Source organism: Aspergillus brasiliensis, assembly GCF_001889945.1.
Source record: "Aspergillus brasiliensis CBS 101740 unplaced genomic scaffold ASPBRscaffold_4, whole genome shotgun sequence".
NCBI lineage: Eukaryota > Fungi > Ascomycota > Eurotiomycetes > Eurotiales > Aspergillaceae > Aspergillus > Aspergillus brasiliensis.
This window is the reverse complement of record NW_027137445.1, coordinates 70,683-97,597: the sequence shown is the minus strand read 5'-3', so window position 1 is coordinate 97,597 and position 26,915 is coordinate 70,683. Positions and strand designations below refer to the sequence as shown.

The 26,915-nt window shown below is 48.6% G+C and overlaps 12 protein-coding genes across 12 annotated transcripts; 4 read left to right on the top strand and 8 right to left on the bottom strand.

The window, feature by feature from the left end:
• Positions 1-1,486: 1,486 nt before the first annotated feature.
• ASPBRDRAFT_194064 (putative MFS monosaccharide transporter) lies at positions 1,487-3,555 on the bottom strand (the record flags this gene model as incomplete). The annotated part of the gene is made up of 8 exons (XM_067620708.1): positions 1,487-1,819; positions 1,874-1,959; positions 2,017-2,362; positions 2,411-2,806; positions 2,856-2,933; positions 2,983-3,255; positions 3,306-3,358; positions 3,411-3,555. 8 exons carry the CDS (start codon positions 3,553-3,555, stop codon positions 1,487-1,489), a joined length of 1,710 nt encoding a protein of 569 aa, XP_067480347.1.
• A 227-nt stretch (positions 3,556-3,782) lies between these two features.
• Positions 3,783-4,642, bottom strand: ASPBRDRAFT_491469 (uncharacterized protein). Its single transcript, XM_067626261.1, has one exon. It carries the CDS (start codon positions 4,530-4,532, stop codon positions 4,011-4,013), a length of 522 nt encoding a protein of 173 aa, XP_067480346.1. The 5' UTR covers positions 4,533-4,642; the 3' UTR covers positions 3,783-4,010.
• Positions 4,643-4,773: 131 nt separating this feature from the next.
• ASPBRDRAFT_491493 (uncharacterized protein) lies at positions 4,774-5,920 on the top strand. The gene is made up of 3 exons (XM_067626262.1): positions 4,774-5,108; positions 5,340-5,828; positions 5,907-5,920. Exons 1-2 carry the CDS (start codon positions 5,015-5,017, stop codon positions 5,675-5,677), a joined length of 432 nt encoding a protein of 143 aa, XP_067480345.1. The 5' UTR covers positions 4,774-5,014; the 3' UTR covers positions 5,678-5,828; positions 5,907-5,920.
• A 1,929-nt stretch (positions 5,921-7,849) lies between these two features.
• On the top strand, positions 7,850-8,663 carry ASPBRDRAFT_194063 (GNAT family N-acetyltransferase; the record flags this gene model as incomplete). The annotated part of the gene is made up of 3 exons (XM_067620707.1): positions 7,850-8,014; positions 8,099-8,473; positions 8,529-8,663. 3 exons carry the CDS (start codon positions 7,850-7,852, stop codon positions 8,661-8,663), a joined length of 675 nt encoding a protein of 224 aa, XP_067480344.1.
• A 274-nt stretch (positions 8,664-8,937) lies between these two features.
• Positions 8,938-10,364, bottom strand: ASPBRDRAFT_194062 (uncharacterized protein; the record flags this gene model as incomplete). The annotated part of the gene is made up of 4 exons (XM_067620706.1): positions 8,938-9,429; positions 9,482-9,833; positions 9,874-9,950; positions 10,005-10,364. 4 exons carry the CDS (start codon positions 10,362-10,364, stop codon positions 8,938-8,940), a joined length of 1,281 nt encoding a protein of 426 aa, XP_067480343.1.
• A 1,647-nt stretch (positions 10,365-12,011) lies between these two features.
• On the bottom strand, positions 12,012-12,450 carry ASPBRDRAFT_28364 (uncharacterized protein; the record flags this gene model as incomplete). The annotated part of the gene is made up of 2 exons (XM_067622501.1): positions 12,012-12,287; positions 12,334-12,450. 2 exons carry the CDS (start codon positions 12,448-12,450, stop codon positions 12,012-12,014), a joined length of 393 nt encoding a protein of 130 aa, XP_067480342.1.
• A 793-nt stretch (positions 12,451-13,243) lies between these two features.
• ASPBRDRAFT_73559 (glycoside hydrolase family 71 protein) lies at positions 13,244-15,196 on the bottom strand. Its single transcript, XM_067629213.1, has 4 exons — positions 14,821-15,196; positions 14,233-14,764; positions 14,052-14,183; positions 13,244-13,992 (listed from the first exon to the last, which is right to left on the bottom strand). Exons 1-4 carry the CDS (start codon positions 14,956-14,958, stop codon positions 13,433-13,435), a joined length of 1,362 nt encoding a protein of 453 aa, XP_067480341.1. The 5' UTR covers positions 14,959-15,196; the 3' UTR covers positions 13,244-13,432.
• A 1,120-nt stretch (positions 15,197-16,316) lies between these two features.
• ASPBRDRAFT_40720 (uncharacterized protein) lies at positions 16,317-18,260 on the top strand. Its single transcript, XM_067624417.1, has 2 exons — positions 16,317-17,346; positions 17,411-18,260. Exons 1-2 carry the CDS (start codon positions 16,635-16,637, stop codon positions 18,172-18,174), a joined length of 1,476 nt encoding a protein of 491 aa, XP_067480340.1. The 5' UTR covers positions 16,317-16,634; the 3' UTR covers positions 18,175-18,260.
• Positions 18,261-18,309: 49 nt separating this feature from the next.
• On the bottom strand, positions 18,310-18,616 carry ASPBRDRAFT_491396 (uncharacterized protein). Its single transcript, XM_067626260.1, has one exon. The coding sequence runs from the start codon at positions 18,536-18,538 to the stop codon at positions 18,353-18,355; it is 186 nt and encodes a 61-aa protein (XP_067480339.1). The 5' UTR covers positions 18,539-18,616; the 3' UTR covers positions 18,310-18,352.
• Positions 18,617-19,984: 1,368 nt separating this feature from the next.
• On the bottom strand, positions 19,985-21,387 carry ASPBRDRAFT_53332 (uncharacterized protein; the record flags this gene model as incomplete). Its single annotated transcript, XM_067627052.1, has 6 exons — positions 19,985-20,331; positions 20,393-20,454; positions 20,515-20,894; positions 20,962-21,029; positions 21,088-21,124; positions 21,193-21,387. 6 exons carry the CDS (start codon positions 21,385-21,387, stop codon positions 19,985-19,987), a joined length of 1,089 nt encoding a protein of 362 aa, XP_067480338.1.
• Positions 21,388-23,800: 2,413 nt separating this feature from the next.
• Positions 23,801-24,911, top strand: ASPBRDRAFT_148338 (uncharacterized protein). Its single transcript, XM_067619287.1, has 2 exons — positions 23,801-24,139; positions 24,209-24,911. Exons 1-2 carry the CDS (start codon positions 23,905-23,907, stop codon positions 24,760-24,762), a joined length of 789 nt encoding a protein of 262 aa, XP_067480337.1. The 5' UTR covers positions 23,801-23,904; the 3' UTR covers positions 24,763-24,911.
• Positions 24,912-25,200: 289 nt separating this feature from the next.
• ASPBRDRAFT_194056 (uncharacterized protein) lies at positions 25,201-26,745 on the bottom strand (the record flags this gene model as incomplete). Its single annotated transcript, XM_067620705.1, has 1 exon — positions 25,201-26,745. One exon carries the CDS (start codon positions 26,743-26,745, stop codon positions 25,201-25,203), a length of 1,545 nt encoding a protein of 514 aa, XP_067480336.1.
• Between the last annotated feature and the right edge of the window lie 170 nt (positions 26,746-26,915).

The following is a 26,915-nucleotide window of genomic DNA, read 5'->3' as shown; positions in this document are numbered from 1 at the left end:
GAAGAATGAAACTTTCTTATATATTCTCATACTACAATTATCCATAATTCTCCTACTTTGTATCCTCAAGCTAGGCAGCTCGTTCACTGGATAGTAGATCTTTTACAGCCTGTGACTGAGCGAATACTACCTCTTAATTTATGTATCAGCATTTATATTCATCATCAAGTTTTATCAGCCGTAGCTGTGTTTAGTAATACTATTATGTGATAATTCCTTTTATTTTATCTTCATAATCTATCGACGTGCACGCAACAATGCAAAACCTTCCGAGTAAGATAGAGGAATTCTAAATAAACGAACAACAACTAATCAAGTTATTAAAAGATAATAGAATGAGGCCCTTGAAACCTATTCCACTGCAATTCCCAAGTCGGCATATGCCGTGCCCCCCAAGGCTCAGCTCTCATTACCTGGTCTTACTGGCCGGATGGTGGAGTAGTAACCTTCTAGCAGATACTGAAGAGATTTCTAGTATTACTTTCCTAACTATACCTATATATAAAGTATATGATGTTCAAATACTGCAACTACTAATTTCTTTAGAAGCGTACGGTGTAGGGAAAGCTCTCTCTATCTATACTAAGAAATTCTGTAGAAGATCTTTTCTTTCCAAATATTTTGTTTCGCCTGTTCTTAATGGACCCCTACAGCCTTTCATATGAACGTAAGGAGTTTCCAATTTCAAAGCTTATGGTGTTCTATCTTGTTTGCTTAGTGATGATGTACTGTCTCATAGCTAGCAAAACATGTATAAATAGTAATATTTATATATATATATATATATAATTCGACTAGAAAGTCGCATGGCTTTTTAGCATGGACCCTGGGGTGGTCAGCAACGATTACCAGAGAATACCGAGATTACACCACCATCACTACCACCTAGTCTTCCTGTGTGTCAGTTTTCTCGGAGTTAAGCGAGTACAAATGACTAACCCCGTCCTACTTAGTAACCACTCTGCGTACTTTGTAGGAATCACATCATGCTAATAATCCCTCCTCTTCCTCCCCGGCTTTTCTCCAGACGACTCAATCCCGCGTGGGCGGGGAGCCACGGATACTGATTGGCCTGAATACAAAAATAAATGGAGCCCTCCGCATTCGGCTCGAGCCGCTTATGTGGAGGACTGACCAATGGAGTCATAGACAACTATAAACTACGCCGTATTAGGGATGGTTCGGGATGGTTAGGGGTCTGGGCGCGAAGTTTGTGGTGACTGGTAACTGTGGTTGGGTAAGAATAAAACCGGGTGAAGTTGTGAAATTAGCCTAAGTTTGATGGTATACACTGCATTATTTCCTTGAATTTACGGCTAAAGGGGTATTGTTGCTCATTCCATGGCTTCCAGCTGTTCCGGATCATCGGGATTGGATCCCTCCTTTCCTTTCTCTCTCTCTCTCCCTGTCTGTCTCTCTTGGCATTAGGTTCACCACCCTTAGATTATACTTTGTACGGTTTGCTTCACTGCAATCTGCATGTGGCTTACGCCGAGGGAGAATCCAGGGCCACGTTGTCCGCATGGACCGCCTTCTCGGGAATCTTCTCGGTAGATTCATCAATCATCTCGCCGTGAAGCAGTGCGGTCAACCCGATGTCGCGATCAATCTGTTGTCGGAGTGCCTCATCCTCGGCGGCCATGCCCTCAGAGCCGAACAGTTCGTCCATCTCCTCCAGGGTGCGTCCCTTGGTCTCGGGAACGAAGAACCACACGTAGAATACTCCGACCAGGGTAATGCAGCCGAAGAAGATGAAGGTACCGTAGGTGGAGGCGGCGATGAAGGGGGAGGTAGCTAGACCGACGCCGAAGTTGTTGAGCTGGGAGTAGTTAGAAAAGGTGCCTGTAGAGAGATGTAGTACTGGCTCACTTACCCAGTTGCTGCTACCGCCGATACTGACACCCTTGGCACGCATGCTGAGCGGGAAAACTTCAGACACCACAATCCATGCGCACGGACCTGTTGGAAATGGTGAGCATAACTCTAATAGGGGTAGATTATTGATTGATCACGTACCCCAAGAGTAGGCAAAGTTGATGATGAAGATCCAGACGAATGCCACGGTTGCCCATCCGGCGCTCTTGTGCTCCCCAAAGGTTCCCTCATACGAACCAATCAGGCCGGCACAGATGAAATGGCAGATCGCCATACCAATAGCTCCGGCAAGCAGGATCTTCTTACGACCGATGTTGTCGACCCAGAGCACCGCCGGGATCGTGAAGACGAACTCGAAGATACCTGCAACACCAGTAGCCAACAGCGATGTCGTGTTTCCGCCCAATTCAAGGCCTTCGAAGACCTGTGGGGCGTAGTAGTTGATGGCGTTGATGCCGTTCCATTGTTGGAAAACCATGATTAAGCACTAGAGATGTCAATATGCAGTTCATAAGGGTTGATAGAGGCTCCATACCGCAACGGTGGTCCGCTTGAACAGAGATGGGTTGGTGACGAGCGACAGGTAGTCGTAAAACCCAATCATAAAGTTGCTCTTGAAGGATCCATCCTGGTATTGTGGGTACTTCTTCTTAGCAGTCTCTTCCTCGAACATCTTGAGCGACTTGATCTCCAAGAACTCGATGCGGACCAGGATGTCGTCAGTTGGGGCATCGCGAAGACGGGCAAGGGTCTGCAGGCATTCTTCCTCCCGTCCCTGGTTCATGAGATGACGAGGCGATTGAGGCATGAACAACACCATGCCCGCAGCGAGGATCAAGGCCGGAAGGACCTGAATGCATACGGGGATCTCCCAGGCCGCAATGGACTGGCCATCGCCCGTACCGCCAATGTAGTTGGTTCCGTAGCCAATCTGTTCCGTTTAGCTTATAAGACTTGGAAGGGATATGGATACAACGTACCCAGAAGCTGACCATGATACCGAAGGTGATGGACAGTTGTTGGACGGCGACGAGGGAACCACGAATTTCGGGGGGAGCCTGGACTGTCAGTACTGGTGAACATGAACCGGAAATCGTTTTGACGTACCAGCTCTGCGTTATACAAAGGCACAATCATACTCAGATTACCGACTCCCAAACCGGTGACGAACCGACCGGCGAAAACATATCCAGCATTCTTTGTACAAGCCTGGACAATCACACCAACGCAGAAGATAACCACAGCGACCACGACAGTCCGACGACGGCCCAGGGCATCGGCAAGATAACCGTTCAACAGTGTACCAACCCACGCTCCCAATTCCAGGATTGCTGTAAGCATACCCTGCTTCAAACCGGTTCGTGCTGCATATCCGTCGGTCTTTCTATGTCAGCAAAGTGTAAGTCCAGCAGATGAATCGTGACGCATACCGCTTTAATAAAAGAGTTCATAGTAAGAATTTCGGAGAACATTCCCTGGTTGTCTATCAAGGGTCCGTTAGCCATGTTCTGTGGCAATCAGCTAATCAAACCTACATCCATAGACGAAACCACCCAGCGACGCGAACAGCGCAATCGCAAAGGTCTTCTTGCTGCTCAGGAGCCCACGCCATCCGACGCGATTGCCGGCGAGCTCAGCACGCTTGCCGGACACGGCCTCAGCGCCCGCACCCATACCCATGTTGAACGATGGTATGGACAATCACAGTACAACCCCTGGAGACGGCCGATGATAGTAGATAAAGAGGAGTGAAAAGATCGGTACGTCAGCAACAGGAAGTAGAAGAAAGAAAATCAGCGAGCATCATCTGGCGGGAGGCATGCGACATAAAAACAGCCAGCCCAGGACGCAAGACCTGTCATGCGTCGCGTATAGCTATAGCTGCGGCATCCTTCTTTTCCCCGATTGCTTTACATTTTTGTTTAGGCTATTCCCTTTAGAAATTAGATGCATGGCGCTAGTCGACGACATCGATGTCATGCAATTTCCGTGAAGCGCTTCCTATGGCTCCATGATTGGGCATCCGATTTAGCCAGACTTCATCCATCGCTGCCAGGCTAGCTCGGTCTGGTAAGGCGTGCTACAATCCTTTTACCCCAAGGGATGTCATTCATCCCCATGGGGCCAGTCGGATGCTACGGGGGGGCTAGTCGGATACCATGGGGGCCATAGGCATGGTTTGTCATCGGTTCAGGTTCGGCATCGTGGAGGCCGGACTGGATTATATCCGCCGGTTGGACACAAGCTTCGTGGCGGGCGGCCTGGCAATAGCCATGTCGGCGGTGCTTGGCAAGCGCTAGCCGGGTGATACGGATGGATGATGACATCAAGTACGTAGGTTGGGACCGACATGATATGGAGAACGGTATAGAAGCAGCCAGTGGATTTTGCGGGGATGGGAGAAAAGAGGGGAACCATGGTAGGGGCGAGGGGGCACGACCACTTTCTCTCCAGAAAAGAGCGGAGATAGAATATGGGGAATAGCACAAGACAGGTCTGGACAGCAGAGATGACCAGACCATTCTGGGACAGGCAATGATGGTCACATTTAGCCGGATTTTCCCTACAGCCCCAAGACTGGCAGCCATCAGGCCGGCACAACAGCCGGAAATCAGCACTCCTTCTATCACTGGCTGGCCATCAGAAACAACCATCATCCGTTGGTCTCTGTCTTTGAACCGCTTAAACGGGTTCTGATCAGTGCTTTTGCCACGAGTTGAGCTGCTGCGACACGTGGATGTCACCTCGCTTCTGTCCCCTTGCGTCTTACACTCTGCGTTGGCGCATGCCGGCCGCCCAACCGATCAGCGCCTGATTTTTCGCTCGGTCGCAGTTGCGGGGTTCATTCCACGCCGTCTTGGTTGTGCTTCGCGGCCTCATGCTGTCTCGAGCCGGCATCCTTCGCGCGACAGATGGCTCGGGCCACCGTCGAGAGAATCGGTGCTGCCAGGATGTGAGACCACCGACCTCCTGCTCTCGGCCTCTTCAGGTATTCAAGTCCGAAGCCAACAGCTGGTCGTGCCGTCAGCCGGGCCCACTTGTGACTCACGCGCCGTTCTTGACTTTAAGTATCATCCAAACAAGTCAGAATCATGATTTCTATGATGGGTGGGTGGTGAGATTGGAAGATATGTAAGCCATGAATGTTTGGATGACCGAATGCTCATGGCTGGTGTGGTTCTGGTGCCATGGGGAACCGGAGTCAGCTTGGGGGAATCCCCACGGGGATGCCGGTGAGTGAACTCGGTTTAGGTAGCCTCGGTTATCCTCCGAATGGGGTGAAGCCACTTACCCTCCGCGTTTCCGCTGCCTTGATTGATTTCATTCGCCTAGTGCCATGCAAGAGGAGCTGGTATATTGGTCCATTGCGAGAACGGTTGGCCTGATTTGCCCTGCGGCTCCCACCTCTCACTTCAACACCACCACTGCAGTTATGGTGTCATGTTTCTAAGACAATTCACTAGCTTGCCCTTCCCTTAAGAACATCAGCTATTACTATCCATCATTGGCTAGCCCAACAAGCTTTCTTGGTCAGACTCTAGGCAGCAAAATATTCAACGACAGCATTGACTACATCCGACTAAGATCTTATCGAGATAGACACGAGCGCGCGGGAATGCTGCCAACCAGGAAAGCTCATACCTGTCTCTATGCTTCACCTATTGAAAATCGAACTAAAAATCCTCTGATAGAGTGCGTCTTGTTTCTGTGGGAGATTATCGGCAGTCACCGTCCGGTTCCGAGGTTATTCCCACCACGGGTTCCCATCCGCGGGAGATGCCGACAGTATACAAGCAATTAGTGAGAGTATGCAAAAGACATTTCGATCGACCAGCTAGACTATAATCTCAGCCACAAAGATAACTTGAACCAAATAGATCTTGGCTAGACAACCTCTTAGTGTAGCCCACTCAGTACTACCAGATTCTAGTAGTACTAGTTCTACTAATGATGTCTGTCCAATCTCTCATCTCCTTTAGACCGATTACCACAAGAAGCCCATGTAGTCCCACTAAAGCTGACCTATACAGATCTTCCCCTGCGTCTCCTCGGAGTTAACGACAGATAATTACAGCCCGACTAATGCGCGACGACTTTAGTACGTGCACCATGGCCACCTCAGTCCTTTCCGTCGGACCGCGTTATAGGTTCACAATGAATGCATCCTATGCTTGGTACATTTATTGATCTACCTTGCGAGGCCGGCTTATGTCCGATATCAAACCGATCAGAGGCCCCTGCACTTTACCAGCAGGGGCAGAAAAGCAACCAACACCGAGATTCTCCAGAGTATTCCACGTGAGCGCTATCTTTGGCTATGATATCTTTGTGGATGTCAAGTTGATATACCTTTTCTACTATCTTTATTCTCTCGACAGACAAGCAGAGAAGGACCATCAGCTCACGGATGAGGAATATACCGTGAGAGATGGGGAGAGATATATAGAGAGAGAGGGAGAAACGTAAAACAATAAGGGACTGCAATGGACTGGACAGCTACTGAGACTCCCGTTCTAACGACTTGCTGATCGTGTTGTTGTGGGAGAGATAAAAAGTGATACGAGAAAAAGGATGCATGATGTATGAAAGTACTCTATACAGTAACCTACTGCCAATATATAGTATATACTGCTACTATGGCTGTGTCGATTACTCCTAGTCTTCATACGTGAGTGAAAACTTATCTATCCATATTATGTGACGACCCGACATACATGGGAGGACCGACTCGACAGTGGGAACACATAGAACTAAGAACAGGAGACAATTATGATATTAGACCTACTGAAGATAACCCTGTCTGAAAGTTTTTTCTCTCTTTCTCTTCCCTCAGTATCCATATCTTTGGTTAATGTAATTGTAACAAATGAATCGGTATTGTTTGAAACTATAGTGATCTACATTCTGCTCTTCTGAGCAGGCCATGATCACAGCATTCCTACTAAAGAATGTCCAGAATCAAGTACAAAGCTTTAGATATAATTGTATAACGGAAGAGGCACTTGAGAGAGTTTAAGTCGAGATTCAATTCATATTATCCAAAGCTATATACAATTTCTGTTGACTATAGTTCTTGCTCTTGCAATATCGTGGGTAGTACGGTGGAGAATAGTACCAGTATGATAGAGTGCACGAGTTAATAGAACAACCAAAGATATACAGGCCAGATGAACAGTCTGTGATATGGAACTCAACTTGCTATTCAGCTGCCCCTCAGGATGTTCATCTTGGATAATCTGAAGGCTGGTTGGTCGTGCGCCACTAGGCCTTGATGGTGATTTTTGGGCACCTGCGTACTTCTCGAATATCTCAGATTTTTGAAGAAGATCCGATAGTCAACAGGAAGGCAGAATCCAAGCTGAGCTAGTTGATAGAAGTAGTCTGCTACTTTATGGCGCACATCGCTCGGGTGTGAAGACAGTCTGAACTTTTCTTCGACTGAATGCTCTAACGTTGACCACTCAAGGATTTGAACCATTTCCTGAGATACGTGAGGCGCACTAGTCTGGACTTATGTAGATAATATGGGTACTCAATATCAGGAACTTTTGGTTATCAGCGAGTCAAAGCCAACGAGTCGAACCCTACGAGTCGTAGTAGCTGGTGTCTCAGAAATCTTCCTCACTGGTACTATATTTAGAACATCTGGCCCCACTTCAGGTTAAATGCGTATCAAAAAGCGTAAGTGCAGCCCACATATACGAAGAACAATTCTACATTCCGTAAAGCGTACAGACATTCAAAGATAGTAGTCTTGAAGTTCTGTGAGTATTATGGTGTCTCAAAGCGATCGGCAGATCGTCATGTAAGCAAGGGGTTTTGGTTGTGTTCTGGCTACTCTTGACGTGATATATAACCAAGATCTCTTTACCTGGTTCAGCCCAGACACCCCATCTTCTCTACTCATTGTCAATTAAATCACTCTGCAGAGTGAACCTTCATTACTCCCCCGCAACAGGCTCGATCCTCGACAATGAGTCCGACATCAGAAGTGGCGTTGATCCCTTGGGATCCGCTGTCCGAGTCTCATCGATTATTGCTCTTCAAACAGCGAGTGGAATGTTCTTGGGATATGGAGAAGGTTCAAGAAATATGGAAAAATGAACAGATTAGAGGCGACAAGTGCATCTATTGGATTGTGAGTTCTACATACACACACTCTCTAGAATTAGATATTTCATTATTTTGGGGACCTAAAAAAGGTTTTAACAAGCAACCATAGGTCCTTCCTGCTACCGACTTTGGGGGAGAGGAACACGAGAAGCTAATCGACACGGCTATATCCATCAATGCAGCGCCACGCCAACCAACACAAGCGGAGTTCATCCCAATTGGACATATTTCTGTGGACTCGAAGAATAAGAAGGCCGACAAAATAGGCCTCGATATTCCATCCGAGAAAGTCTTCTGGATTACATCCTTCTTTGTCCTGCCTAAACACCAGGGCAAAGGAATTGGACGAGCAGCCATGACCGAAATTGAAAGATTCGCTATCCACGAGCCTCTATGCGCTAAGACTTTCATGCTTGACACCGTCGAGAGAGGAGATCAACTCAGAGAAGAGTTTGCTATAGCTACCTATGGACGGGTTCCGAAGGTAAATTTGGCCATCCACAGCCCACTTGATATTGACTTTACTAATATATCTGCAGGTCACTAACCAGGAGTGGTATGGTAGACTGGGCTATAGATGTGTTAAGGTTGTGCAGAATTACTACGATGCCAAAGATAGGAATGGGAAAGTATGGGATACGAAGGCCATTTTCATGCGGAAGGACCTTCTATGAGAAGCTACATCCAGAATACACATGGTAGGGCAAGCTTTCCCTGGGGTAAGCCTGTCTGTATTTATATGTGACTGGTGAGGCATTATCTGCCGTTTATACATCCGTATTTGCCGTCTACGGGGCCTGTTTGGTGTTATGATCTTTACCAGCGTTACTGATGTTTGGCTGACGAGCCCCTCAGAGTACAACGTGAGATACAGCGTGAGATGGATAAAGCTGAAGACAAGGACAGCTAGAATAGAAGTACATGACAGACGCTGAGAGTTATGGAGCATCACATATCATAAGTCGAAAGTATACCCACAATAATAGACGCACCAGCCATCCACCAACTCGCCACACCAAAACCACCTGAAATGTCCTGCTTGTATACAGCCCAAAGAACCCCGAAAAGCAGCCCCGGAGGAAAGAAGCCGAATGCGAGAATCCACCAAATCTTCGCCCAGTTCCAGTCCTCCTTGTAGTAGATACCCCATGCCTCGGTGAGACTTCTGTACTCACCATGCAGTTTCCCACAGGCCCGTTTCGGAAGTTGCTGAATAATAAAAGTGCTATTTGGGGAGATGTATTCTGGATGCATGAAGAAGTCCATCATAAGTTGCGGGCCGATCGGCGGAGAGAGTCTTGGGGGGATTGGGTGGCAGTCGTATTCCTTTCCTTTCGGGAGGACAAGGTGCTCGGGAGGTACGCAGAGACACGGTCTGCCGGGTTCGCAGATTTCTTCGTGGCATCGCACGTCGATGTAGCGGGCTCCGCCGTAGGCAAACTTGGTTGTGGTGAGTTAAGTATGTGTGGAATGCCTGGGCTGGTTTGCTTACCTTCATGAAACGGATACTATGCAGAGTTTTCAGGGACCAGATGGGCCGTAGTCTCCCTCGGTGGTCATGATAAATACGGCGAAGCCTGTGAAAGAGCTGGCGGTCATCTGCGATACCTATGATAGACTCTTGGCGAAGCTCGACTGCGTATGTGCCATTTTTCAGGCATGACAGGAGAACCGGAGGATGAGCGATTCTTTCGCCCAGTTCAACATCCGTCTGGCTATCATTTGTGGGGAAGACGTTGGAGTTTTGTAACTGGTCCACGGTATCACTCGAGGTAGAGTATTGTGTCTGTGATTCGTGCACGGTTGAGTTATCTGGAGGTGTAGAGCTGGCTGGGACATGGTGGCTACCACCATTCATATCAGCGGCTGTAACATGCCGATGACTTCAAGAACCCCTTCATATCCTCCAAAGCACCCGGTACATGCTCAACATAATCGTCATATAGCCATTTGCCCCTACCCTAAGAGACGTTAGTTGCGATGCACACTGGTGTTTGATAATAGATGATACTCACATTCTTCCATCTGATACGCGTGTGGCCAGGTCGGGTGTCGCCTTCTATCAGGCCGATGCGAGATAGGATTGCTAATGATTTGTGGTAGGTCTGCAATAGAACAGATTTAGCAGGAGCTGGGGTTTCGCGTGGAACTTCAGCAGTCATGTTCTCGTGCACTTCCGATGTATTGTCGCTAGATTTCTTTGGAGTGTCAGCAATCACGGGGGCTTCGTCGTCCAAGAAACACGATCTGCCTTGCGTCGCGATATCTCCAGCGCTATTACCCATCTTTTTCGCAGAGTACCGAGCATATGTTGAGGACATACCCGTCTGTTCGAAGTCTTCGTCCAAGTGGCGTTTTGTGGCAAGGTCTTCCATTATTCTGAGTGCGGGCGAGTCAGGAAATTCATTGATTATATTAGTCAACCAACTCGACTCTAAATGTTCTGAACGTTGCAACTGCGGTTCCACCCTATTATCAGCATTCGCATCACGATACGCAGATTGCCCTTCGACCGTTTGTTTCATAGACACTGTAATATGTCCGTGCGAACGGATCATATCAACTTCAGGATCCGCATCATGAATGTCGGACGAAGACGTATAACGATAATTCTGCTGACGACGTAAGGATTGCTGTTCTTTCTTGATTCTGCGTTGCCTGATGGCTTCTAGTCTGCTCTTAAACGTGGGCGGAGTCCGTTGAATTCTAGCCGAAATGGCATTTGTATCTTAGCTCCTGACCTTGTACTTTCACTTTTTGGTTCGGGTAATGGAGCCTACTGATATTCGGCCCCTTTTATATTCGTATCAAGTGTGATTGTACAGAGGGGCGACTTGGCATGTAACTTGTCGTTTTGTATCGATCCTTTTGTTTGCGAGATATCATCGGATTCCGCTGTGTGTGCTCAACGGATAAAGGGCTATCTGCCTGTTCGGGGCTGCGTGCCATGGAATCATCTAGGACTTCCGATGCCAGGGCCCATAATCCTGAAGTGTGACTGTCAGGATCATTTCCGAAGCTCCGCTCTTCGTTTGACGAGTCTGTCGCCGCCTCTGCGATTTGATATTCGGACATATCGCTCGTTTTGAGAATGATGATCACCAGTGTCTACCAATTATAGGACGACTTGCGCATTATGGAACAGATATGTTGCAGGAGGTCGGACCACTCGATCGCACATTGGAAGTGGATACTCTCAACCGCGTTGTGTAAATGTCCACTCCTAAAAAGAAATCCAAGATTACATTGAAGCTTCGAAGATTTTCCAAGATGGCGAGTGGAAGTGAGACTCTAGATGAAAATAGATGAGGGGTGGGTACCGATCAGGCTGCATTGAGGCGGTGCTTATAAAAGCTCATCAATCTCGCCCAATAACCCTTCGTCTATCGGCTCCCGCATAAAATGTGGCTGAGCGCATACATGATAAAGCAAGCATTAGAGAGGCGAGCCTCGTTGTCGGATTGTATCCTTCATGCAGATAATGAATTTATATTTATACCCTTCCATTAACTTTTGTCTTTGCTCGCCTCTCCTGCTTTCCCCTTTCTGCCGTGGTTTCACTAAGCACTTCAGTCAGTACTACCAGTAGTCACAAACAGACAGGTTATGCCAGCATCCTCCGCTCCTCCATATAGGTACCTTGACGAGGCATTGAAATATATATATTTATACTGAATATCGAATTTTACGTCGGGTCATGGATCCTTGATCAACCTTCCAGTGGCCGCGCCTTTCCACTCTGGGATATCGCCATTAGGCTGTTAATATATAGCCACTATATACTGAGGTATAAAGCACATGATGCTGGGATTGACTCTCTGTGGGGCCTTTCTGGGAGAAGCTAGGTGGTATTGATGTCCAGGTCAAAGTGTTATCATGGTACACTATCTCAATACACGTTGTTCATTCAAATGACGAGTGGATCTCTAAGATTAGGTAGATTCATCGTGACCTTTTGAAAGATGCTATACACAGACTGGTCGGGCTAGTACGGCTGTATCTTGTTCACTATGCTCCACACATTACTGGACAGAAGAATCGCCAGCGAGATTATCCTCCATATCAACATCCATTCGGTTGTCACCACATGCTGAGCTACTAGACTGCTCAGTATCATCCGGCTGTGTCTGACCCAGCACCAATAGCTGATTAGAAGGAGCAGAACTAGCCGAATCATTGCCATTCCCACTGTCCAGATCAGAAGTGGTCAAAATCCTGCGTTGTGTTATAAACTCATACAAGCACATGAGGTCATAGAGCGTATAGTCTTGTCCTTCAGGGAAGTATGGATTCGAACCCTGTTATAATTAGCAATGTAGATTTTGAGTGTCAAGAGAACCTCACCTTGTCCGACCTGACGAGCATATACTCAGGGGGTAAGTCGCTCTCTGATAGTCCCAGACTAGCGAGCATGGCCAATATTCGCTGATAGAGTTCTTCTCCTTGTGGCTGATTCTCCATTTTGACGTATATATTGATATCAATGGGCCTATGGGCGGATTATGGTTGATGACTATAGGGTAGAGGTGAAAACGTCCTGCTATAGGCCAGTAGCCTGTTTATATAGATATATATATCTCACATACTTCATTATCAAGGGAGCTTGGGTCATCTCCTTAGTTGCTAACGGGGCCTTTGTTTTGTTCTATGGTGGGTAGATCGCCCGGCTGTTCCCATGAATATGTATGATTGGGCCCGGCCTGAGCCAGACTAAGAATTACTACCCCCGATCATATTTTGTATATTCGAGATCAAATTCGTATTTTGAGTCCAAGAACGAAAATATGGAATTACACACTGACGGTAACTGGCGGCTTATTGCATCCCCGAGTGCGTTGGGAAAACCCAAAATCCGTGCTAAGGGACATTGAATTTGCATTACTTCTTTTTGGTTCAAGGATTCCACCTAGGAGCCCAAGTAAAACACTCTACGCAAAATTCAATATCTACTTGCTGTATGAACATTAGCATGATGAGCCATGTACCTGTCCTCTCATCAATTGGTGACTACGAGACAAGGTCAATCACATTATTATCGCAAGCCGTTGGACACTGAGAGGATTTCGTTTGACCACGTAAAACGAGTGGCTAGTGTTGTTTCAATTGGCGCTGGCAAAGGTAAGCTGGACTTAGTAGGCCTGTAATATCTTCGTTTATTTCACTTCATCCAATGCATCTTACACATCCTAACGCTAGCCAAGCGGTGCGTGATCAGCCTTGTACTACTGTGACACATAAATGCCGTCTACCAGGTCTGCTGAGCGTTTCTTGTCCAACGGAACAACGGATGGCACCTTGACTATCTGTCCTATTGCAACTGTTGTGTTCATGTTCTTTGAATAATAGAGTTCTCGGCATAATCAGCAGTCTTGAGCTACAATGCAAGTTTCCCTCCTCGAGATACCATAGAAGCTATCATCTCTGCAGGCCAGGTACAACGAACTCAGCCCTGGCGCCTCATCACTCCCACAGACGCATTCCCAGCAGCCCCAGCGGAACTCCCCAGAATACTACCAACAAACACATTGAAGTTATAGTACTTGCTTCGATCCGCCACATCCAGACCACCCTTCCCATCTAAAATGATCTGCCCATTCCGACTAACCTGGAACTTCTGCGCCCCTATTCCCATCGTGACATTCGTCGTCACAATGCCAGCCGGCACCTCAACCTTAACAGGCGCATTGGACCCACTCGTCACTGTCAGCGTAGCAGGACTATTCAACATTGTCGCTACAAAGATACTGTCACTAAGCATCTGAAATCCATTTGGCGCTGGCATATTATCCTCAGGGCAGTTCACCCCCTTAGGTGTCGGGCGATACCAATACACCAACCCCTCCTGAGTGATAGCGGGCTTGCTATCGCCGGATTTGTATGCGGCAATGTAAGGTTTGTAGAGGTCGCGCCAGGCATCGTGCGGCATGCCCTTTGCCCATTTGGAAGAGCCATCGTCGCTGTGGTTGGCGCTGTAGGGGCCGATGTAGTGGGATTCACCATAGTCTGGTGTAGATGTTATTTACTGGACATAATGACTAGAAGATGGAGCGGGCTCTGCTTACCATTCCATGAAATTATCTCGACCAAGCTTGGCTTGAGAGTCAGCATCTGTTCCCAGCGCAGAGTGGGCAGGTTCTCGCATATGAACACCCAGTTCTTGCTGTTGAAGTGGGTAGCAAACCATGGTGAAACCGCTATCACACCTTAGCATGGCACAATGTATTCGGTTGAGGAGCAACTCACGCGCCATATATGTCGTTCCGGCTAGATCCTTGATGTACCTATCGTCCCAAATGGTTGTCATCGGCCCTTTAATGATGCTATTTCCCCCATCAGTCGGCCATGCATACCATGAAAACGCCCCGTCGGCGCCCCGCTGCCCATTACTGGACGCTGCGGCGGGGTCCTGGAGGTTAGGCACGGCATGGATAGGATGCGAAGTAGCTTGCTTGACAGGGCCCCAGTTGAAGCTGTCCCCGACGAAGGTGCTCACGACTGCGCCGCCGCGGTATTGCATCTGCGCTGGATGGTTCGCGTATTGTTGCATGTAGGCCGCAATCTTGGCCGTGTCGCCATTGCTCCAGTAGGCGAAGTCGAACGAGATGAATACTTTGAAGTTGACCTGTTCAGCGGCTTGGTATGCCAGGGCGAGCTGCGTTGGGGTGTATTTGTCAATGCTGGCGCAGTTGAGTGCGAATGCGTCGATACCGATGGCTTGCGCGGCTTTCATGTCGGTGACCCAGTCTTCCAATTGGTAGTTCTCGACAATGCCGACCTATCATAATTAGTATAGATTGACTCGGAAGTTTAGTCTGGTGAGTGTCCACGAACCATGAAATGAGCGAAGACATATTTGGGCTCGGCTTGAGGTTCGGTGAGTCCAACATCGAGAGCTGGAGCTCCCAAGGCTGGATGAAGGATGCTAGCCACAATGGAAGCAAGAAAAACAAGATATTTTGCCAGCATCATTGATGAGATTTACGGTATGTACCTTTCTCGAGAGAACACGAATGTGGTATCGCAACATCACTGGAATAGAGCCTGAGACTCTGATTTTATAGGCAGCAATTCCTCATAAATTGACTTGCGGCTTTTACCATTCACCACTTCCTGGCATCCTACCTCGTGCCTGAAGATTCATACCCCAGACGGAGAATAAATCCCATAGTAGGCTTCTTCCGAGTACATCTCTGCAACCGTAACCTCCCGCTCGGAAATTAAATAAGGTTGTGTTATGCATCAAGCGTGGTGCTACCTGCACTGGCGATTAACTGCCCGAGACCTTTGTGTGATCTCTTGTTCGGGGTTAGTATAGGTAGTACATCGGCTGCAGCCACACTAACGCAGGTTGCACTCGGGACTTTGCTTCCACTTTGATGGGCTTCTGACTTGATCACATTCAATACTTCCAGGGGTTATTCACCAAGGAGAAGTTGGCCAAGTCATGCACTGTGTGCGGACATTATGGTGAAACCTATTGGGGAAGAAGATGATGATATTGTAGGATGAGGAGCCCTCCTAGCTAGATAATAGTCTATCTAAAGCGGAACAACATAGTAGTATTACTATATGTGACATCTTTACTAAGGCTGCTGTATAGTAGTACTACTGTAGGAGAAATTATTACATACTAAGTAGCCTAAAGGGGTTGTCCACGCGCATACGGCCTTTGTTTCAGAGGGAGCTGATGTTGATGCCAAGGGCGGGGGTTACAGCAATAACACTCTCTATTATGCTTTCTATAACAACCACGAGGAGGTCATGCAGCTTGATGTCAGTACTCAATGTAGTTATCACGGCGGAGTCATCAGATAGCTTCTTCGAATAGTCACGACGAAATCGTGCACCTATAGATTGAGACTGTTGACAGTGATAACCTGATACAACTTGAATAAACAGTTAATTCTCCAAAATGAATTATTTGGAGTCACGTGTTCTATTAGCCTTAACAATTGTCGCAAATTATGAAGTAGTCTGAGATATAAGCCCAAATTCTATTGATGACGGGCGGTGATGTGTCTATCACAGCATCCGAGCTCTGTAAAATTCATCGGTGCCTGATCACGTAGTCATAGTTCCAGTATTCGCTAACACCCGACGAAATCCATATCGGTAAGGGTGAATCGACAAAAATAAATTGTCAGGATTGATGAAGGTTGATGATCGAGTTCAGCTACATAGCAACAATGAACTGTGGTATCAAAAAGATGCCTGATGGAGGTCAGGTGACCCTGCCGCCCGGTACCGGAACAAAGTGGGTCCGGCCCGCCGGCCCAACTTCCTTCCTCCACAGCTCCCAACCTCCCTTGACTCTTATCTCTAGCCATCTCTTCTCTCACCATCGCCATCACCATCACCATCATCATCATCCTGTAAAGGAAGTATTTGCTTTTTGCCGTCCTCGTCGCCAGTCCTGCCATTCCTGTGTCTTCATAGGACTCTCCGATCTCACATGTTGAGTTCGGATTGGGCACGCACTCGTGGCCAGGCCGCAAGAGCTCTTACCACTTTACTCTCATCATCCTATTCCATCATTATTCGGCCACGATTCACGAGTCAGGGCTGCTCGACGACGCGCCAAAGCCCGGGTGGGAGGGTAACTCGATTTATCGAGGGTCTCTACCTAGCAGGAATATTGTAACATAATGACGACGGCTTCGCGAAACCCGCCCGGGGTCCTAAAGAAGGCAGTTCTTGTCGACGCACCCGACCTCAATGTTCAATGCCGTGCCCGCCTTCGTATCGTCCATGATGAAGCTGCGAACCAAGGATGCATCTCTCTTTCAATAACTGCAGATCTCGCTAACTCGAACGGCAGATCACAGGTGCTAACTCTGAATATCCCCCCAGAAAGGGTTTTTAAATGTGCTTTAGCTCGGAAAAGCGACGGCGAACTCTGTTCATCTCATTTAGTCTCCATGCTCCCGGCGCCTGTCACCAATGTTTCGGCCGTCTCTACCCTGAGTCTGACCCTCTGTACCACCGGCATCGTTTTTTGTCCATCTCATATGGAGTCTCTAAGCCCAGCTACACCAGACGATATTGATTTTAATTCCTTCACAAAGATCTGTCAATCAAAATTTCTCTGTCTACACTTTTCCAGGCGACAATTCGTGAATAAAGAACTTGATAAGCTAGAAGTTTTCTCCCGCGCTCTACAGAATAAGAGTCTTCAGACTGTACCTTTTGATCACGCTCGCCATGGCATGGTCCAGAAAGATTGGCGGGTCTTTAATCTGTCATCCGATCCACCCCCATATAGTCAAGAGCCCGTCTCTGGGCAGTTGGAGCAAGTGGATCCACCCCTATACTGTGAGGAGTCCGGGTCAGAGCAGGTGGTTGGAAAACGGCGCAGAGGTATCTTCTCATCCTATGCCATCTTAGATGCTCTGTTGTACATTAGCTTAACGATAGTATCTAGATACTTGGTCATTGCCGCCTAGCGATGACCGAGGAAAAAGAGTCCTCCTTCAATCCCCTCCACCAATAGACTCCCCCACCGAAGTAAATACGCCGACTACTGTCTCCCCGTCACCGGCCTGGATTCGTCCAACACACTTTGAGCATGTTTCCTCTCCTGGCTATACGGAGCGTAAGAAACTTGCGCTTCTTGAAGATCAGCTCCGTGGTCTTTCCGATGACCTGATTTGCGAGCTCTTGATCCGAGCAGGGCGCGGACATCTGCTGGCCAAACCGAAAGGCGTAAACCGTGACCTGTCATGCGAATTTGAAGGCAAGGTCAGATCTGCCGAGGTGGAAGTGATGGAGCACCGCCTCAAACAATATGTCGATGAGACGATTGAGCGCCGCCTCAAATCAGGCGTTCTGGACGAATTCATCGATCGTGCTGTGAGCGAGTGTCGTGATCAGTTCTATGACGAATGCAAAACGAACCAAGCCGAATTCCGCGAACATGTCGACGATGGTAACTCCGAGGTACGCAATACGACCCTTGAATGTCTGAATGAGATGAAAGAACAGGCGCAGAGGTACATGCATGAAATAGAGGAACAAGCACAACAGTGCATGAAGGATATCGAGGATCAGGGAATTGAGGCAGAGATGTCTGCGGAGAGGAATATGGCACAGCTCAAGCGATGGTTCGATACTCCGGCTCAGTCCTTACCCGAGAGCAAGTTAAGCCCTGTCCATATAGGTACCGATGCTAGGCGCAGTTCTATATAGACTCATATTTAGGTTTAGATTATCGTCTTGCTAACGCTATCTCACTGTCCATAAAAACATCACTGATGATTTACTTCTCAAGGCGGTAAAGCTGAGACTTACCCCAGTAACGTGTCTTTCATCTAAAAGTAATACAGTTTCCACATGTCTCGTACTATAAACCATACCAACTTTTAGTCTACGCCCATGTCCTCTCAGTGAGCTTTACTAAATTAGTTAATCCCGTCCGAAGGAGAGGATCTAGACACATATCGAGCGCATCTATCGTACGAAAAGTACAGAATTCCCCTCCGTCATACAGGCAGATGATAAGTCCACATAACATCGGTATTGCGTACACACCGACAAACAAATGCCGTCTCATCTGTCAATCTTGATGGACGAAACGCGCTATCCCGCGATGATATGGTACGATATCTCCACGGAAGAAACTCCGATCTCCCCGCCTTTGCAAGCAAAGGGGAAGAGGAGGAGGAATTCTACGTCCGTCAAGGATGAATTATTGGCTTCACGATTATTCTCCTCCCGCCTGACTCTATATATAGATAAAGGGGAAAGGAACCCTTCGAGATAATATGGTACGATCAGCTCTTCATTTACATATATTAGTGATTACCTGTCCATCAATTTATGCATATTAATTCTTCTCTTCGGGGGGTGGAATAGGATTAACGGCATGGCCAAAGCTCATTAGGCTTAGTGAGTTAGTTGACACTTGACAGGTCAATCAATCAATCAATCAACGTGATCGTTATTTATTTATTTATTAACTCTGCATAATGACCACCCATCACCGACGAACTAGCTAGTAACTCGGTAGTAACTACATCCGCAAGTGGCAAACATCCGAGGGGAATTTCCTTCCAAGCTAAATTAGGCCAAGCTTCACAGTTCTTGGCAGGGGCAAAGGACAGGGCTGGAACCCCTCTATCTAGTATCTACCCTTCGTTCATGAGACAGATATTAGTAAATGCTTCCAGTGCATGAGTCGTAAAAACGGCTCAGTTTCCAACTTTTCAGGATGGTTATTGCACACGAGAATAGTCTATGGGCGGGAAAGATATCCACCGTCTATCTACCAAGGAAGGAAGAACAGATGACACCGGGGGATGGTATAAACAGGGCTATTTTTGAAAACGGTCGGAGGAGGATGCAACCGTTGTCGGATGTAGATTGCAAGATATTGATAAGGTTTCGGTGGAAGATCTCAGTTTAGATATTGGGCCGGTCCCCGTCTGCAGATTTAGGTTAGTGGGTCTTCGGGAGAAGTCAGCCAGTTAGACGTTGTGGTGCATGTCTTTCCGGGTTTAGAGTCGTAGTGGTGTGGCAGTAGTCCAGTCAACTGCGACCTAACTAAACAGGAGGAGAGGGGATGGTGGAGAAAAGCTGCTTAGTGTGAATGGAGTAGATTAACGGGGGGCATCGTGACTCCTCCAAAGTCTCACTAAGTCGGTGGCTGGCCAATCTTGAGGTTGTGGATGTCTCCACTAGGCTGGCTTTGAGGTCTTGGCGGCTGTGTCAAATGATTTTTCCCCTGAGCTTGAATAGTGGGATAATGGGATTAGAGTAGGAAAGCCGGCACTACTAACTCTTAAGATGGTTGGAGGACCCACTGCGAGACCGGTACATTGATCGGAGAGGCCGATGCATCAATCACACGTTGGTGTGGAAACTGGAATGAGGACCGTGAATCTTGAGATTGAAGGGGATAAAGAAAAAGAAAATTCATCATAAGGATGGGACCAGTTGTAGGTACTGAACGAATCACCACAAAATAACAAAATGAAGCCACCCAATTATATCCGCGCTTTTAGACACTCTCGTTGACACTCACATGGGTGACAACTTGAATGCCGGGATACATGATGCGCTCTTGCGAGTCATTAGTCGTCGTTTCCACTTCCGCCCGGCTGTGTCCTGTCACGGGTTTGAGCTTGATGCTATTATGCACATTAGACAGTCCGTTGTATGTCCGGCGCGTCGAACTGCCGTAGATCTTCGACGGGCCGTTTGAGTCACCGTTGCTGGAGAAGCCGAGAAGACGGTGTAATCCTGGGAAGCAGGTGCTGAGGAGGGATTTGAAAGACGGAATGCATGCGATGAAGAGAGCGACGGCGACTTCCACACATGACCAGTTCATGGCGTTCACTAACGTCCCTAGATTATAGCAGGGTTAGTAAGCTCTTGGAAGTGAAACTTAGAAAGACATGTGACATACAGGTATGGTCATTAGAGAATGGATTCATATAGGATACTCGAATAACACTGGTCACGCACACCCTAAGCATCCATCATGGTTAGTTTATCACCGCCACTATATGGTAAAGAAGGGTCACCTACAGAAGACCCAGACTGAACATCATCACCAAACCCGCTCGCTTGCCCACCGTCATCTTCAACCGCACCAGCTTCGGCATCGGCATCAGAAACAGAGCCAGGTCACTCGCCAGTTTGATCCCAAAGTTCGCATAATAAAAGGCCGTCATGTTCACACAGTGTCCCTCAACGAGGCCAGTGGCGTCCCATGCTTTGTGAACCGGCGTGCATTGAAAGATGACAACCAGCGTTTCGGCGATTGTTTCCGCAGCGATGATGACCAGCACACACCAGCAGCCAATTCGAAACCACTTCCCCGGGAAGATTGTAAGGTAAAGAACGCAAAAGGAGATTTTGATGAAGCCGAGAGCGAGGACGTAGGCGAGCATGGTCACGAAGTTGAGCTGTATGATTGTGTCAAGGTTAGTATACACTGTCACAGTTATTAGATGTGTCGGAGATGGTCCATACCCTCAAGAACATGCCTCGGTCGCTCATTCCTATAATACCAATGTGCTCACCGAACCCAAACTTGGTCACTGAGGGGCATCTGTTAGTGAATGATACAGGGTTATTTGTAGCTTGAGAGCCACTTACTGTACATGCAGGTAAAGCAAAGAACGAACGTAAAGACCTAGACCAATCAGTCATGGCTCAATAAAAGCTAGATAACTGGCAACTCAATGCTGAGGAAGGTCGTACCCAACTGCTAATGCAGAGCACATCATCAATATTAATCCCCGTGAGGTGTCGGATCCGGACGAAAATGCGAACCAGCAGACCCAATGTCGAAAACACAATGAGAATCACATTACAGGCGATGATCTCAGGAATGCGACTCTGCGCCAAAAAGGCTATCCGCTCGGGCGTAAGATCTCTCTCCCAAACTCCTTCCATGGGGGAAGACCGGCTAGCCGTGGAAAGGGAAGGAAAGGGACCAAAAGAACGAAGTCCAACGAAGAAGAAGGGGATGGTCACATTGGCGAGAAAGTTTTGAGCGCAATGCAGGAGAGAGAGGGAAAGAAAGAGTCATGACGGCGATAATTGCATATATGCCCCTGTAGTCCGCAGGGCCCGGGCTTGTTTCATCCGTCAATCACGAGTGGGGAAAACGGATTTCACAGACGCGTGGAATCCCTCCACCGGCAGATGGTGTCGCACGTTGGGCTTAGAGGCTTTTCAGGGCAGGATTTTGGCATTAGTTTAGGCTGTGATTGACGGACGGAATTGGCTACTGATCCAGACAGGCCGCGGTTCACCGGACGATGTCCACATCCCCACTCGCTGATCCACTTGTTAATAATTTTTCAATTTTTCCACGAACACATCCCTCATGATCAGGAGAGGAGTAAGTCTTCTTTGCTTGGAGAACATGAGCTAAGCTTTGGAGGGGATCTTCTAGATAAATCATAGTCAGCAGCAAATATATACGATCGATCCTGGATGGTAAGATCTATGGAGTTCTGCCAGCCCTATACTTTAGTCCATGCGTTGGATAATACACCTCCTATACGGACTACATCTGGCCTCTCTGCAGAGAGAGAGTTGTCTGGATAAACATGACGTGGAATCAGCCATTGTTGCGGTCGCATTCGATATTCCGCAGTGTGATCGCCTTGGGAGTATTAGGATCTGGAGTGCTCGCGCTGAGAATATCGGTTTAAGAGACGAACCAAATTAAGCCTTCTAAAGCTCTATAGAGACACATAATATGGCCAGGGTAGGAAAGGTGCACCTACTTGATGAAGGAAAGCCAAGAGGTAGAGCGCTGCTGGATATCCGATTGAGCAAGTTACTTTGTAACCAGGGATACCCGAAACCCGCCAAGCAATGGTAAGCAATTGGCACTTGGAAACCGGTCCATCCAATGTGATTCTGGTTAGCAAGATGGGGATAGCAGGTAAGCATAGCCACCTGATCACTGGATTTTAGCGTGCTTCACCGGCAGTTGCGTGTCGCATGGGTACTTTTGAGACAACGAAAGCCGTCCTGACTCCCGAGATTACTATTTTGTTCCTCCGAGAGATATGTAGCCTGTCATGCTGTCTTAGTCGGAGAATAAACTTCGGCGCACGGTTTGAGGTCGCGGAAATGCCCTACACTTCCAAAAGTTGGCACTACAGCCAGCTTCTTCCAGTATATTCTTATCATGAAATGGTGTTTGATATTGTTTCTTAAATTGTTTATCTATGTACCTTGGTTACTCCGTCAGTAATGAAGGGGGTGAAAATGCTCTTATAGGTCCTGTCGGGTGATTTTCAGTGGCCCGTTTTAGGTTTCGAAGGAGTGACTCGCTGCTCAGACCAGGACGACAACTTTCCCAGCTTCTTTAAATACTTTCCCTGCCAAGCTACATTGTCTCCGTATGTTTCATACGACATTCCTCCGCAAATCTTTTCCATTCTTGTAAATTTTAAGCTACCCTAATGTAGTAACATTGGTGGAGGCTTGGCAGTCCATAGACCCTGAGATGTCTTCCCTTTTGCAGATCAAAGCGACCAAGGACTTCGTTTCCATTCGAAGTGGTGCTCGTAGTGGTGGCGCTGCAATCAATGCAGAGGAACAGAGAAAGAAAGTATTCTATCAACTGCTTTGACCACTTCTCGCATATCCACCTTCAATGCTTCCCATCATTGCGTCGGTCGGCCATGGCCAATGTTTCTTTACACCTGCACTCCTCTCTACCCAACCATATGCTGGTTCTTGAAATGTCAGTTTCAATATTGAACGAGCATGCCAGAGTATATATTAGCAATAAACTGAGGCAATGTTGTACAACTTATGGACCCTTGGCACAAAGACACATTACATAAACAGCCAAGGCCCTTAGCCTCCAGGACTAAATCCTAGAAGTGTGGAGAGCCTCGTATTGGAGATGATAAGTGACGAGCAACGGGATATAGCAAGATCGGCATGGCTATCACACGTTCCTTGGGGAAGTATTTTCCACTACAAAAGCCCTACTACTCCGTACTATCGCCGAACATCACAGGTATCATTGCGATCGACAGGACGTCCGTATAAGGATTCACCCGGCGAGCCCGATAAGGTGTAGTTGACTGCTAGCCAGCGCTGGCTAAGACATAAGACTTCGGAGGCTGCTTTAGTGCGACCCTTCCGCAAGCTAAAATGAAACCGCTGCTCTTCATCCGTCTGTTATTGGCCTTTCCGCCATACTGCATCTCCGCTACAGCCTCACATTTAAGCACGATCAGACTTTGGCCCCCAAACCTACGGACTCGAGCAATGGTTTTTCCGATCCCTTGTTCTGTGTTTTCAGACTCAAAGCTCAATGGCATTTCCATTCCCACAGAACCCAATTCCTTGGGTTCATGAGCCTTGCGCGACCGAAGGAGAGGCATATCCGACGTTGAAGCCACAACCGACATACGCTCTAGCTCGTCCATCATCATCATGTCTTCCCAAGTCTGCCATGGCATGCACAACGGGGTGATTCAGAATATCCAAGCCGACCTGCCATGCGGTGTCACCAACTCCAGCCATCCCCACGTTACCTGCTGCGTCAATGGCGACTATTGCCTCAGCAACTCCATTTGCGTGAACCCAAACGGCGAGAACGGAGATTATTATTATGCAGCCGACTGCACCGACGAGACCCTGACAGATCCGGCCTGCGGGACACGATGTGGTGAGATGCTGATTCTCCCTTCCCGAATACAAAATGATCGCTAACATGAGTATCTCTCCATCTTCTCAGGAGGCCGAAACAGTGCCGAGATCGTCTACACCTCCGACGGCTACTGGGCGTGCTGCGAAAACTCCGCCGGGACAGTAAACTGCTCGGACCCATCCGAAGAAATCTTCCCGGGCGTCGCTCCCTCCAAACTCGCCACCATTCAATATCTGCCTTCCACGGCGTCCGGTACGCCAACTTATGCGGTCGCATCTTCTACCTCTACCTCTACCTCTGATTCTACTTCTACTACAACCTCGTCCTCTGCTTCTTCCACCAGTTCATCGTCCGACAGTGGCTCGTCCGGTATCGGTGCCGGCGCGGCAGCCGGAATCGGTGTGGGCGCTGCGGCAGGGGTAGTCATTGTCGCAGCCATATTAGCGCTTCTGTACTTTCGCCGGCGGAATGCACAGGGTAGTAATGGATTGTCTCAAGGAGCCGGGGGATATAATGGGTTGGGTGATGGTAGTACATCATGGGCGCAGTCTCAGCCTGTGGTTCATTCCCATCCCGCTGTGTATGAGCTGGATCGGTCCGGGCCGCATCCCGAGCTGGATGGGCAGCCTAAAGCTATGTAACTGGTCATGCATTGATTCTATTTGTCTATGATTCCATGGAAGCATACGCTATGATGGTTTCTCGGGTGTCGCTTTGCATATGGTGTTTCGCCTCGGGATAGGCTTGGATTGGTTGCACTGATACCTTTACTGTATATACTAATAATGTTAATGTCAAAACTTGGAAACTACTTGGCTCTTTAGAGTAGTAATATTTATTTGATGATACCTGGAGCTGAATTAGGACCCTCAGCGTGTTGCACTGGTCAATCGACTATTCAGGCATGATATGAATCAGAGCTTATGCAACACTTGAATGCAATGAGAGTGGGATCTTCAGCTTGTGCTTGTTAATATACACAGATTTCATCTACATAACTGTCTACACTGACATAGCCATACTAGATAACAACATAACGACAGAACCACAATAAGATCCTAACACATCCACATAGTCAATCAAGGAAACGGATCATACTGCTCCTTCCCCCAACACGCCCCCTGCACCTCGGACCCCGTAACATTCTGCTCCGGTCTCCCATCCGCCCCAAACCGCTTGATCACGCCTCCATTCTCCCCAAACGGCTCAAAAGCCGGCCACCCTAATCTCTCCAACCCATTCTCCGGATCCTTCATAAACGCCAGCAAATAATCCTGCATCATCTCACTCGTCTCCTTCTCCAACACCGTCCCATTCCCGCGGAAATCCGGATACGTCCCGAAATTCATGGTCAAATCACTCGAATGATACGCGCCCAGCCAATGCATCGGACTCACGTTGCTGAAGTTCCCGGCAAACTGGTACCGATATGTCGTGCGATTCGCTTGATACCGCACGATGCTGGTGTTGGCAGACACGCAGAGCCAGCCCTCCAGCGTGGCGGCGTTCACCCCCGGCTGCCAGGGTCCGGCGGTGACGTTGTTCGCGGGGAAGGTGTATAGTGCTGCAGCTTCGTTGGCGCAGTTGGACATGATGGCGGGGGTATTGGCGATGAGGCCCTTGGCGGCGCGAGCTGGGTAGTCTGAGAAGATGACTTTTTCGTCGGCGATGGGCGTGAATGTTAAGGAGGGGGTGGTTCCGTTGTCGGCGTATTGTCCGATGAAGTTTTGGATGCGGTTCACGGAGACTTGGCGCATGCAGTCGAGTTCCGCGGTTGGGTTGCTGGGGAAGTCGCAGCCCATGTGTTTCGCGACGAAGGTGAAGTTCGTGTGGGAGTGGTCGTGGTTGTCTAGGGGCTTGAGGGCGGTGCCGGATTGGGAGATGGTGGCCCGCGCGATGAGGTTGTCGTGCCAGGCGTAGGTGTGGAAGTCTGTGGAGATGGACCCGGCCGATTGGCCCCAGAGCGTGATGGCTTCCGGGTCGCCGCCGAAGTTGTGGATGTTTTCGTGTACCCATTCGAGCGCGGCGCGTTGGTCGAGGATTCCCAGGTTTTGGTTGTCTAGGCCGGCGGCGTTGGGGAAGCCCATGATGTTGACGCGGTAGTTGGTGGTCACGACGATGTGGCTTTGGGTGCGAGATACCCAGGAGGGAGGGAGCTGGTAGGGGATGTTGATGCCTCCGGTTTTGAAGGCTCCGCCGGTGAAGAAGACAATGACGGGCAGGTTGGTGGCGTTGGTGGGTGCCCAGATGGCCAGTTGTAGGCAGTCTTCTGAGCTGGCCTGCGCCATTAGACCGGCGGTGGAATTCTCGTTACCGTCCCAGATGTAGAATTGCGGGACGATGGACCCGAAGACACTGGGCTTCCCCGAGACATATTGGGCGCAGGCAGGGGGGAAGTTGGTCGCGTAGTGGGTTTCATTGGAGTCGGCGAGAGGCGCGGGTGGCAGCCATCGTCGTGATGCTACCGGGGGTTGCGCGTAGGGGATCGATCGGAACTCCCGCACGGAGGGAAAGTCTGGGTTGAGAAGGCCTGTGAATCTGCCTGTCCTTGTGCGGACAGTCAAGTGGTCGTCACTTGCGGCCGTTAGGGCCGGGAGGAGGAGTAGCAGGGTAGACAGGATCATGATGGAGGACGCATTGATACGAATGCTAAGTCCGGGGAACGTGGTTGCTTGCCTTTATGTACCTGGGGTCCCCATTCTTCAGCTTCTGCGCATCTGGCTAACCATAAATGAAGACCGGCATCGGCATTGGCCTCGGTAGCGATACTCTTGAGGGTCACTTCTACGCGGGG

Coding starts and splice junctions, on each gene's coding strand:
- ASPBRDRAFT_491469 (XM_067626261.1), bottom strand. CDS start 4,532: ATGATGGTTGTTTCTGATGGCCAGCCAGTGATAGAAGGAGTGCTGATT.
- ASPBRDRAFT_491493 (XM_067626262.1), top strand. CDS start 5,015: ATGAATGTTTGGATGACCGAATGCTCATGGCTGGTGTGGTTCTGGTGC. Junction 5,109..5,339: donor GAATCCCCACGGGGATGCCG/GTGAGTGAACTC, acceptor ACAATTCACTAG/CTTGCCCTTCCCTTAAGAAC.
- ASPBRDRAFT_73559 (XM_067629213.1), bottom strand. CDS start 14,958: ATGATGCTGGCAAAATATCTTGTTTTTCTTGCTTCCATTGTGGCTAGC. Junction 14,765..14,820: donor ATGTCTTCGCTCATTTCATG/GTTCGTGGACAC, acceptor TAATTATGATAG/GTCGGCATTGTCGAGAACTA. Junction 14,184..14,232: donor CGGAACGACATATATGGCGC/GTGAGTTGCTCC, acceptor AAGGTGTGATAG/CGGTTTCACCATGGTTTGCT.
- ASPBRDRAFT_40720 (XM_067624417.1), top strand. CDS start 16,635: ATGACGACGGCTTCGCGAAACCCGCCCGGGGTCCTAAAGAAGGCAGTT. Junction 17,347..17,410: donor GGTTGGAAAACGGCGCAGAG/GTATCTTCTCAT, acceptor GATAGTATCTAG/ATACTTGGTCATTGCCGCCT.
- ASPBRDRAFT_491396 (XM_067626260.1), bottom strand. CDS start 18,538: ATGAGACGGCATTTGTTTGTCGGTGTGTACGCAATACCGATGTTATGT.
- ASPBRDRAFT_148338 (XM_067619287.1), top strand. CDS start 23,905: ATGTCTTCCCAAGTCTGCCATGGCATGCACAACGGGGTGATTCAGAAT. Junction 24,140..24,208: donor GGCCTGCGGGACACGATGTG/GTGAGATGCTGA, acceptor CCATCTTCTCAG/GAGGCCGAAACAGTGCCGAG.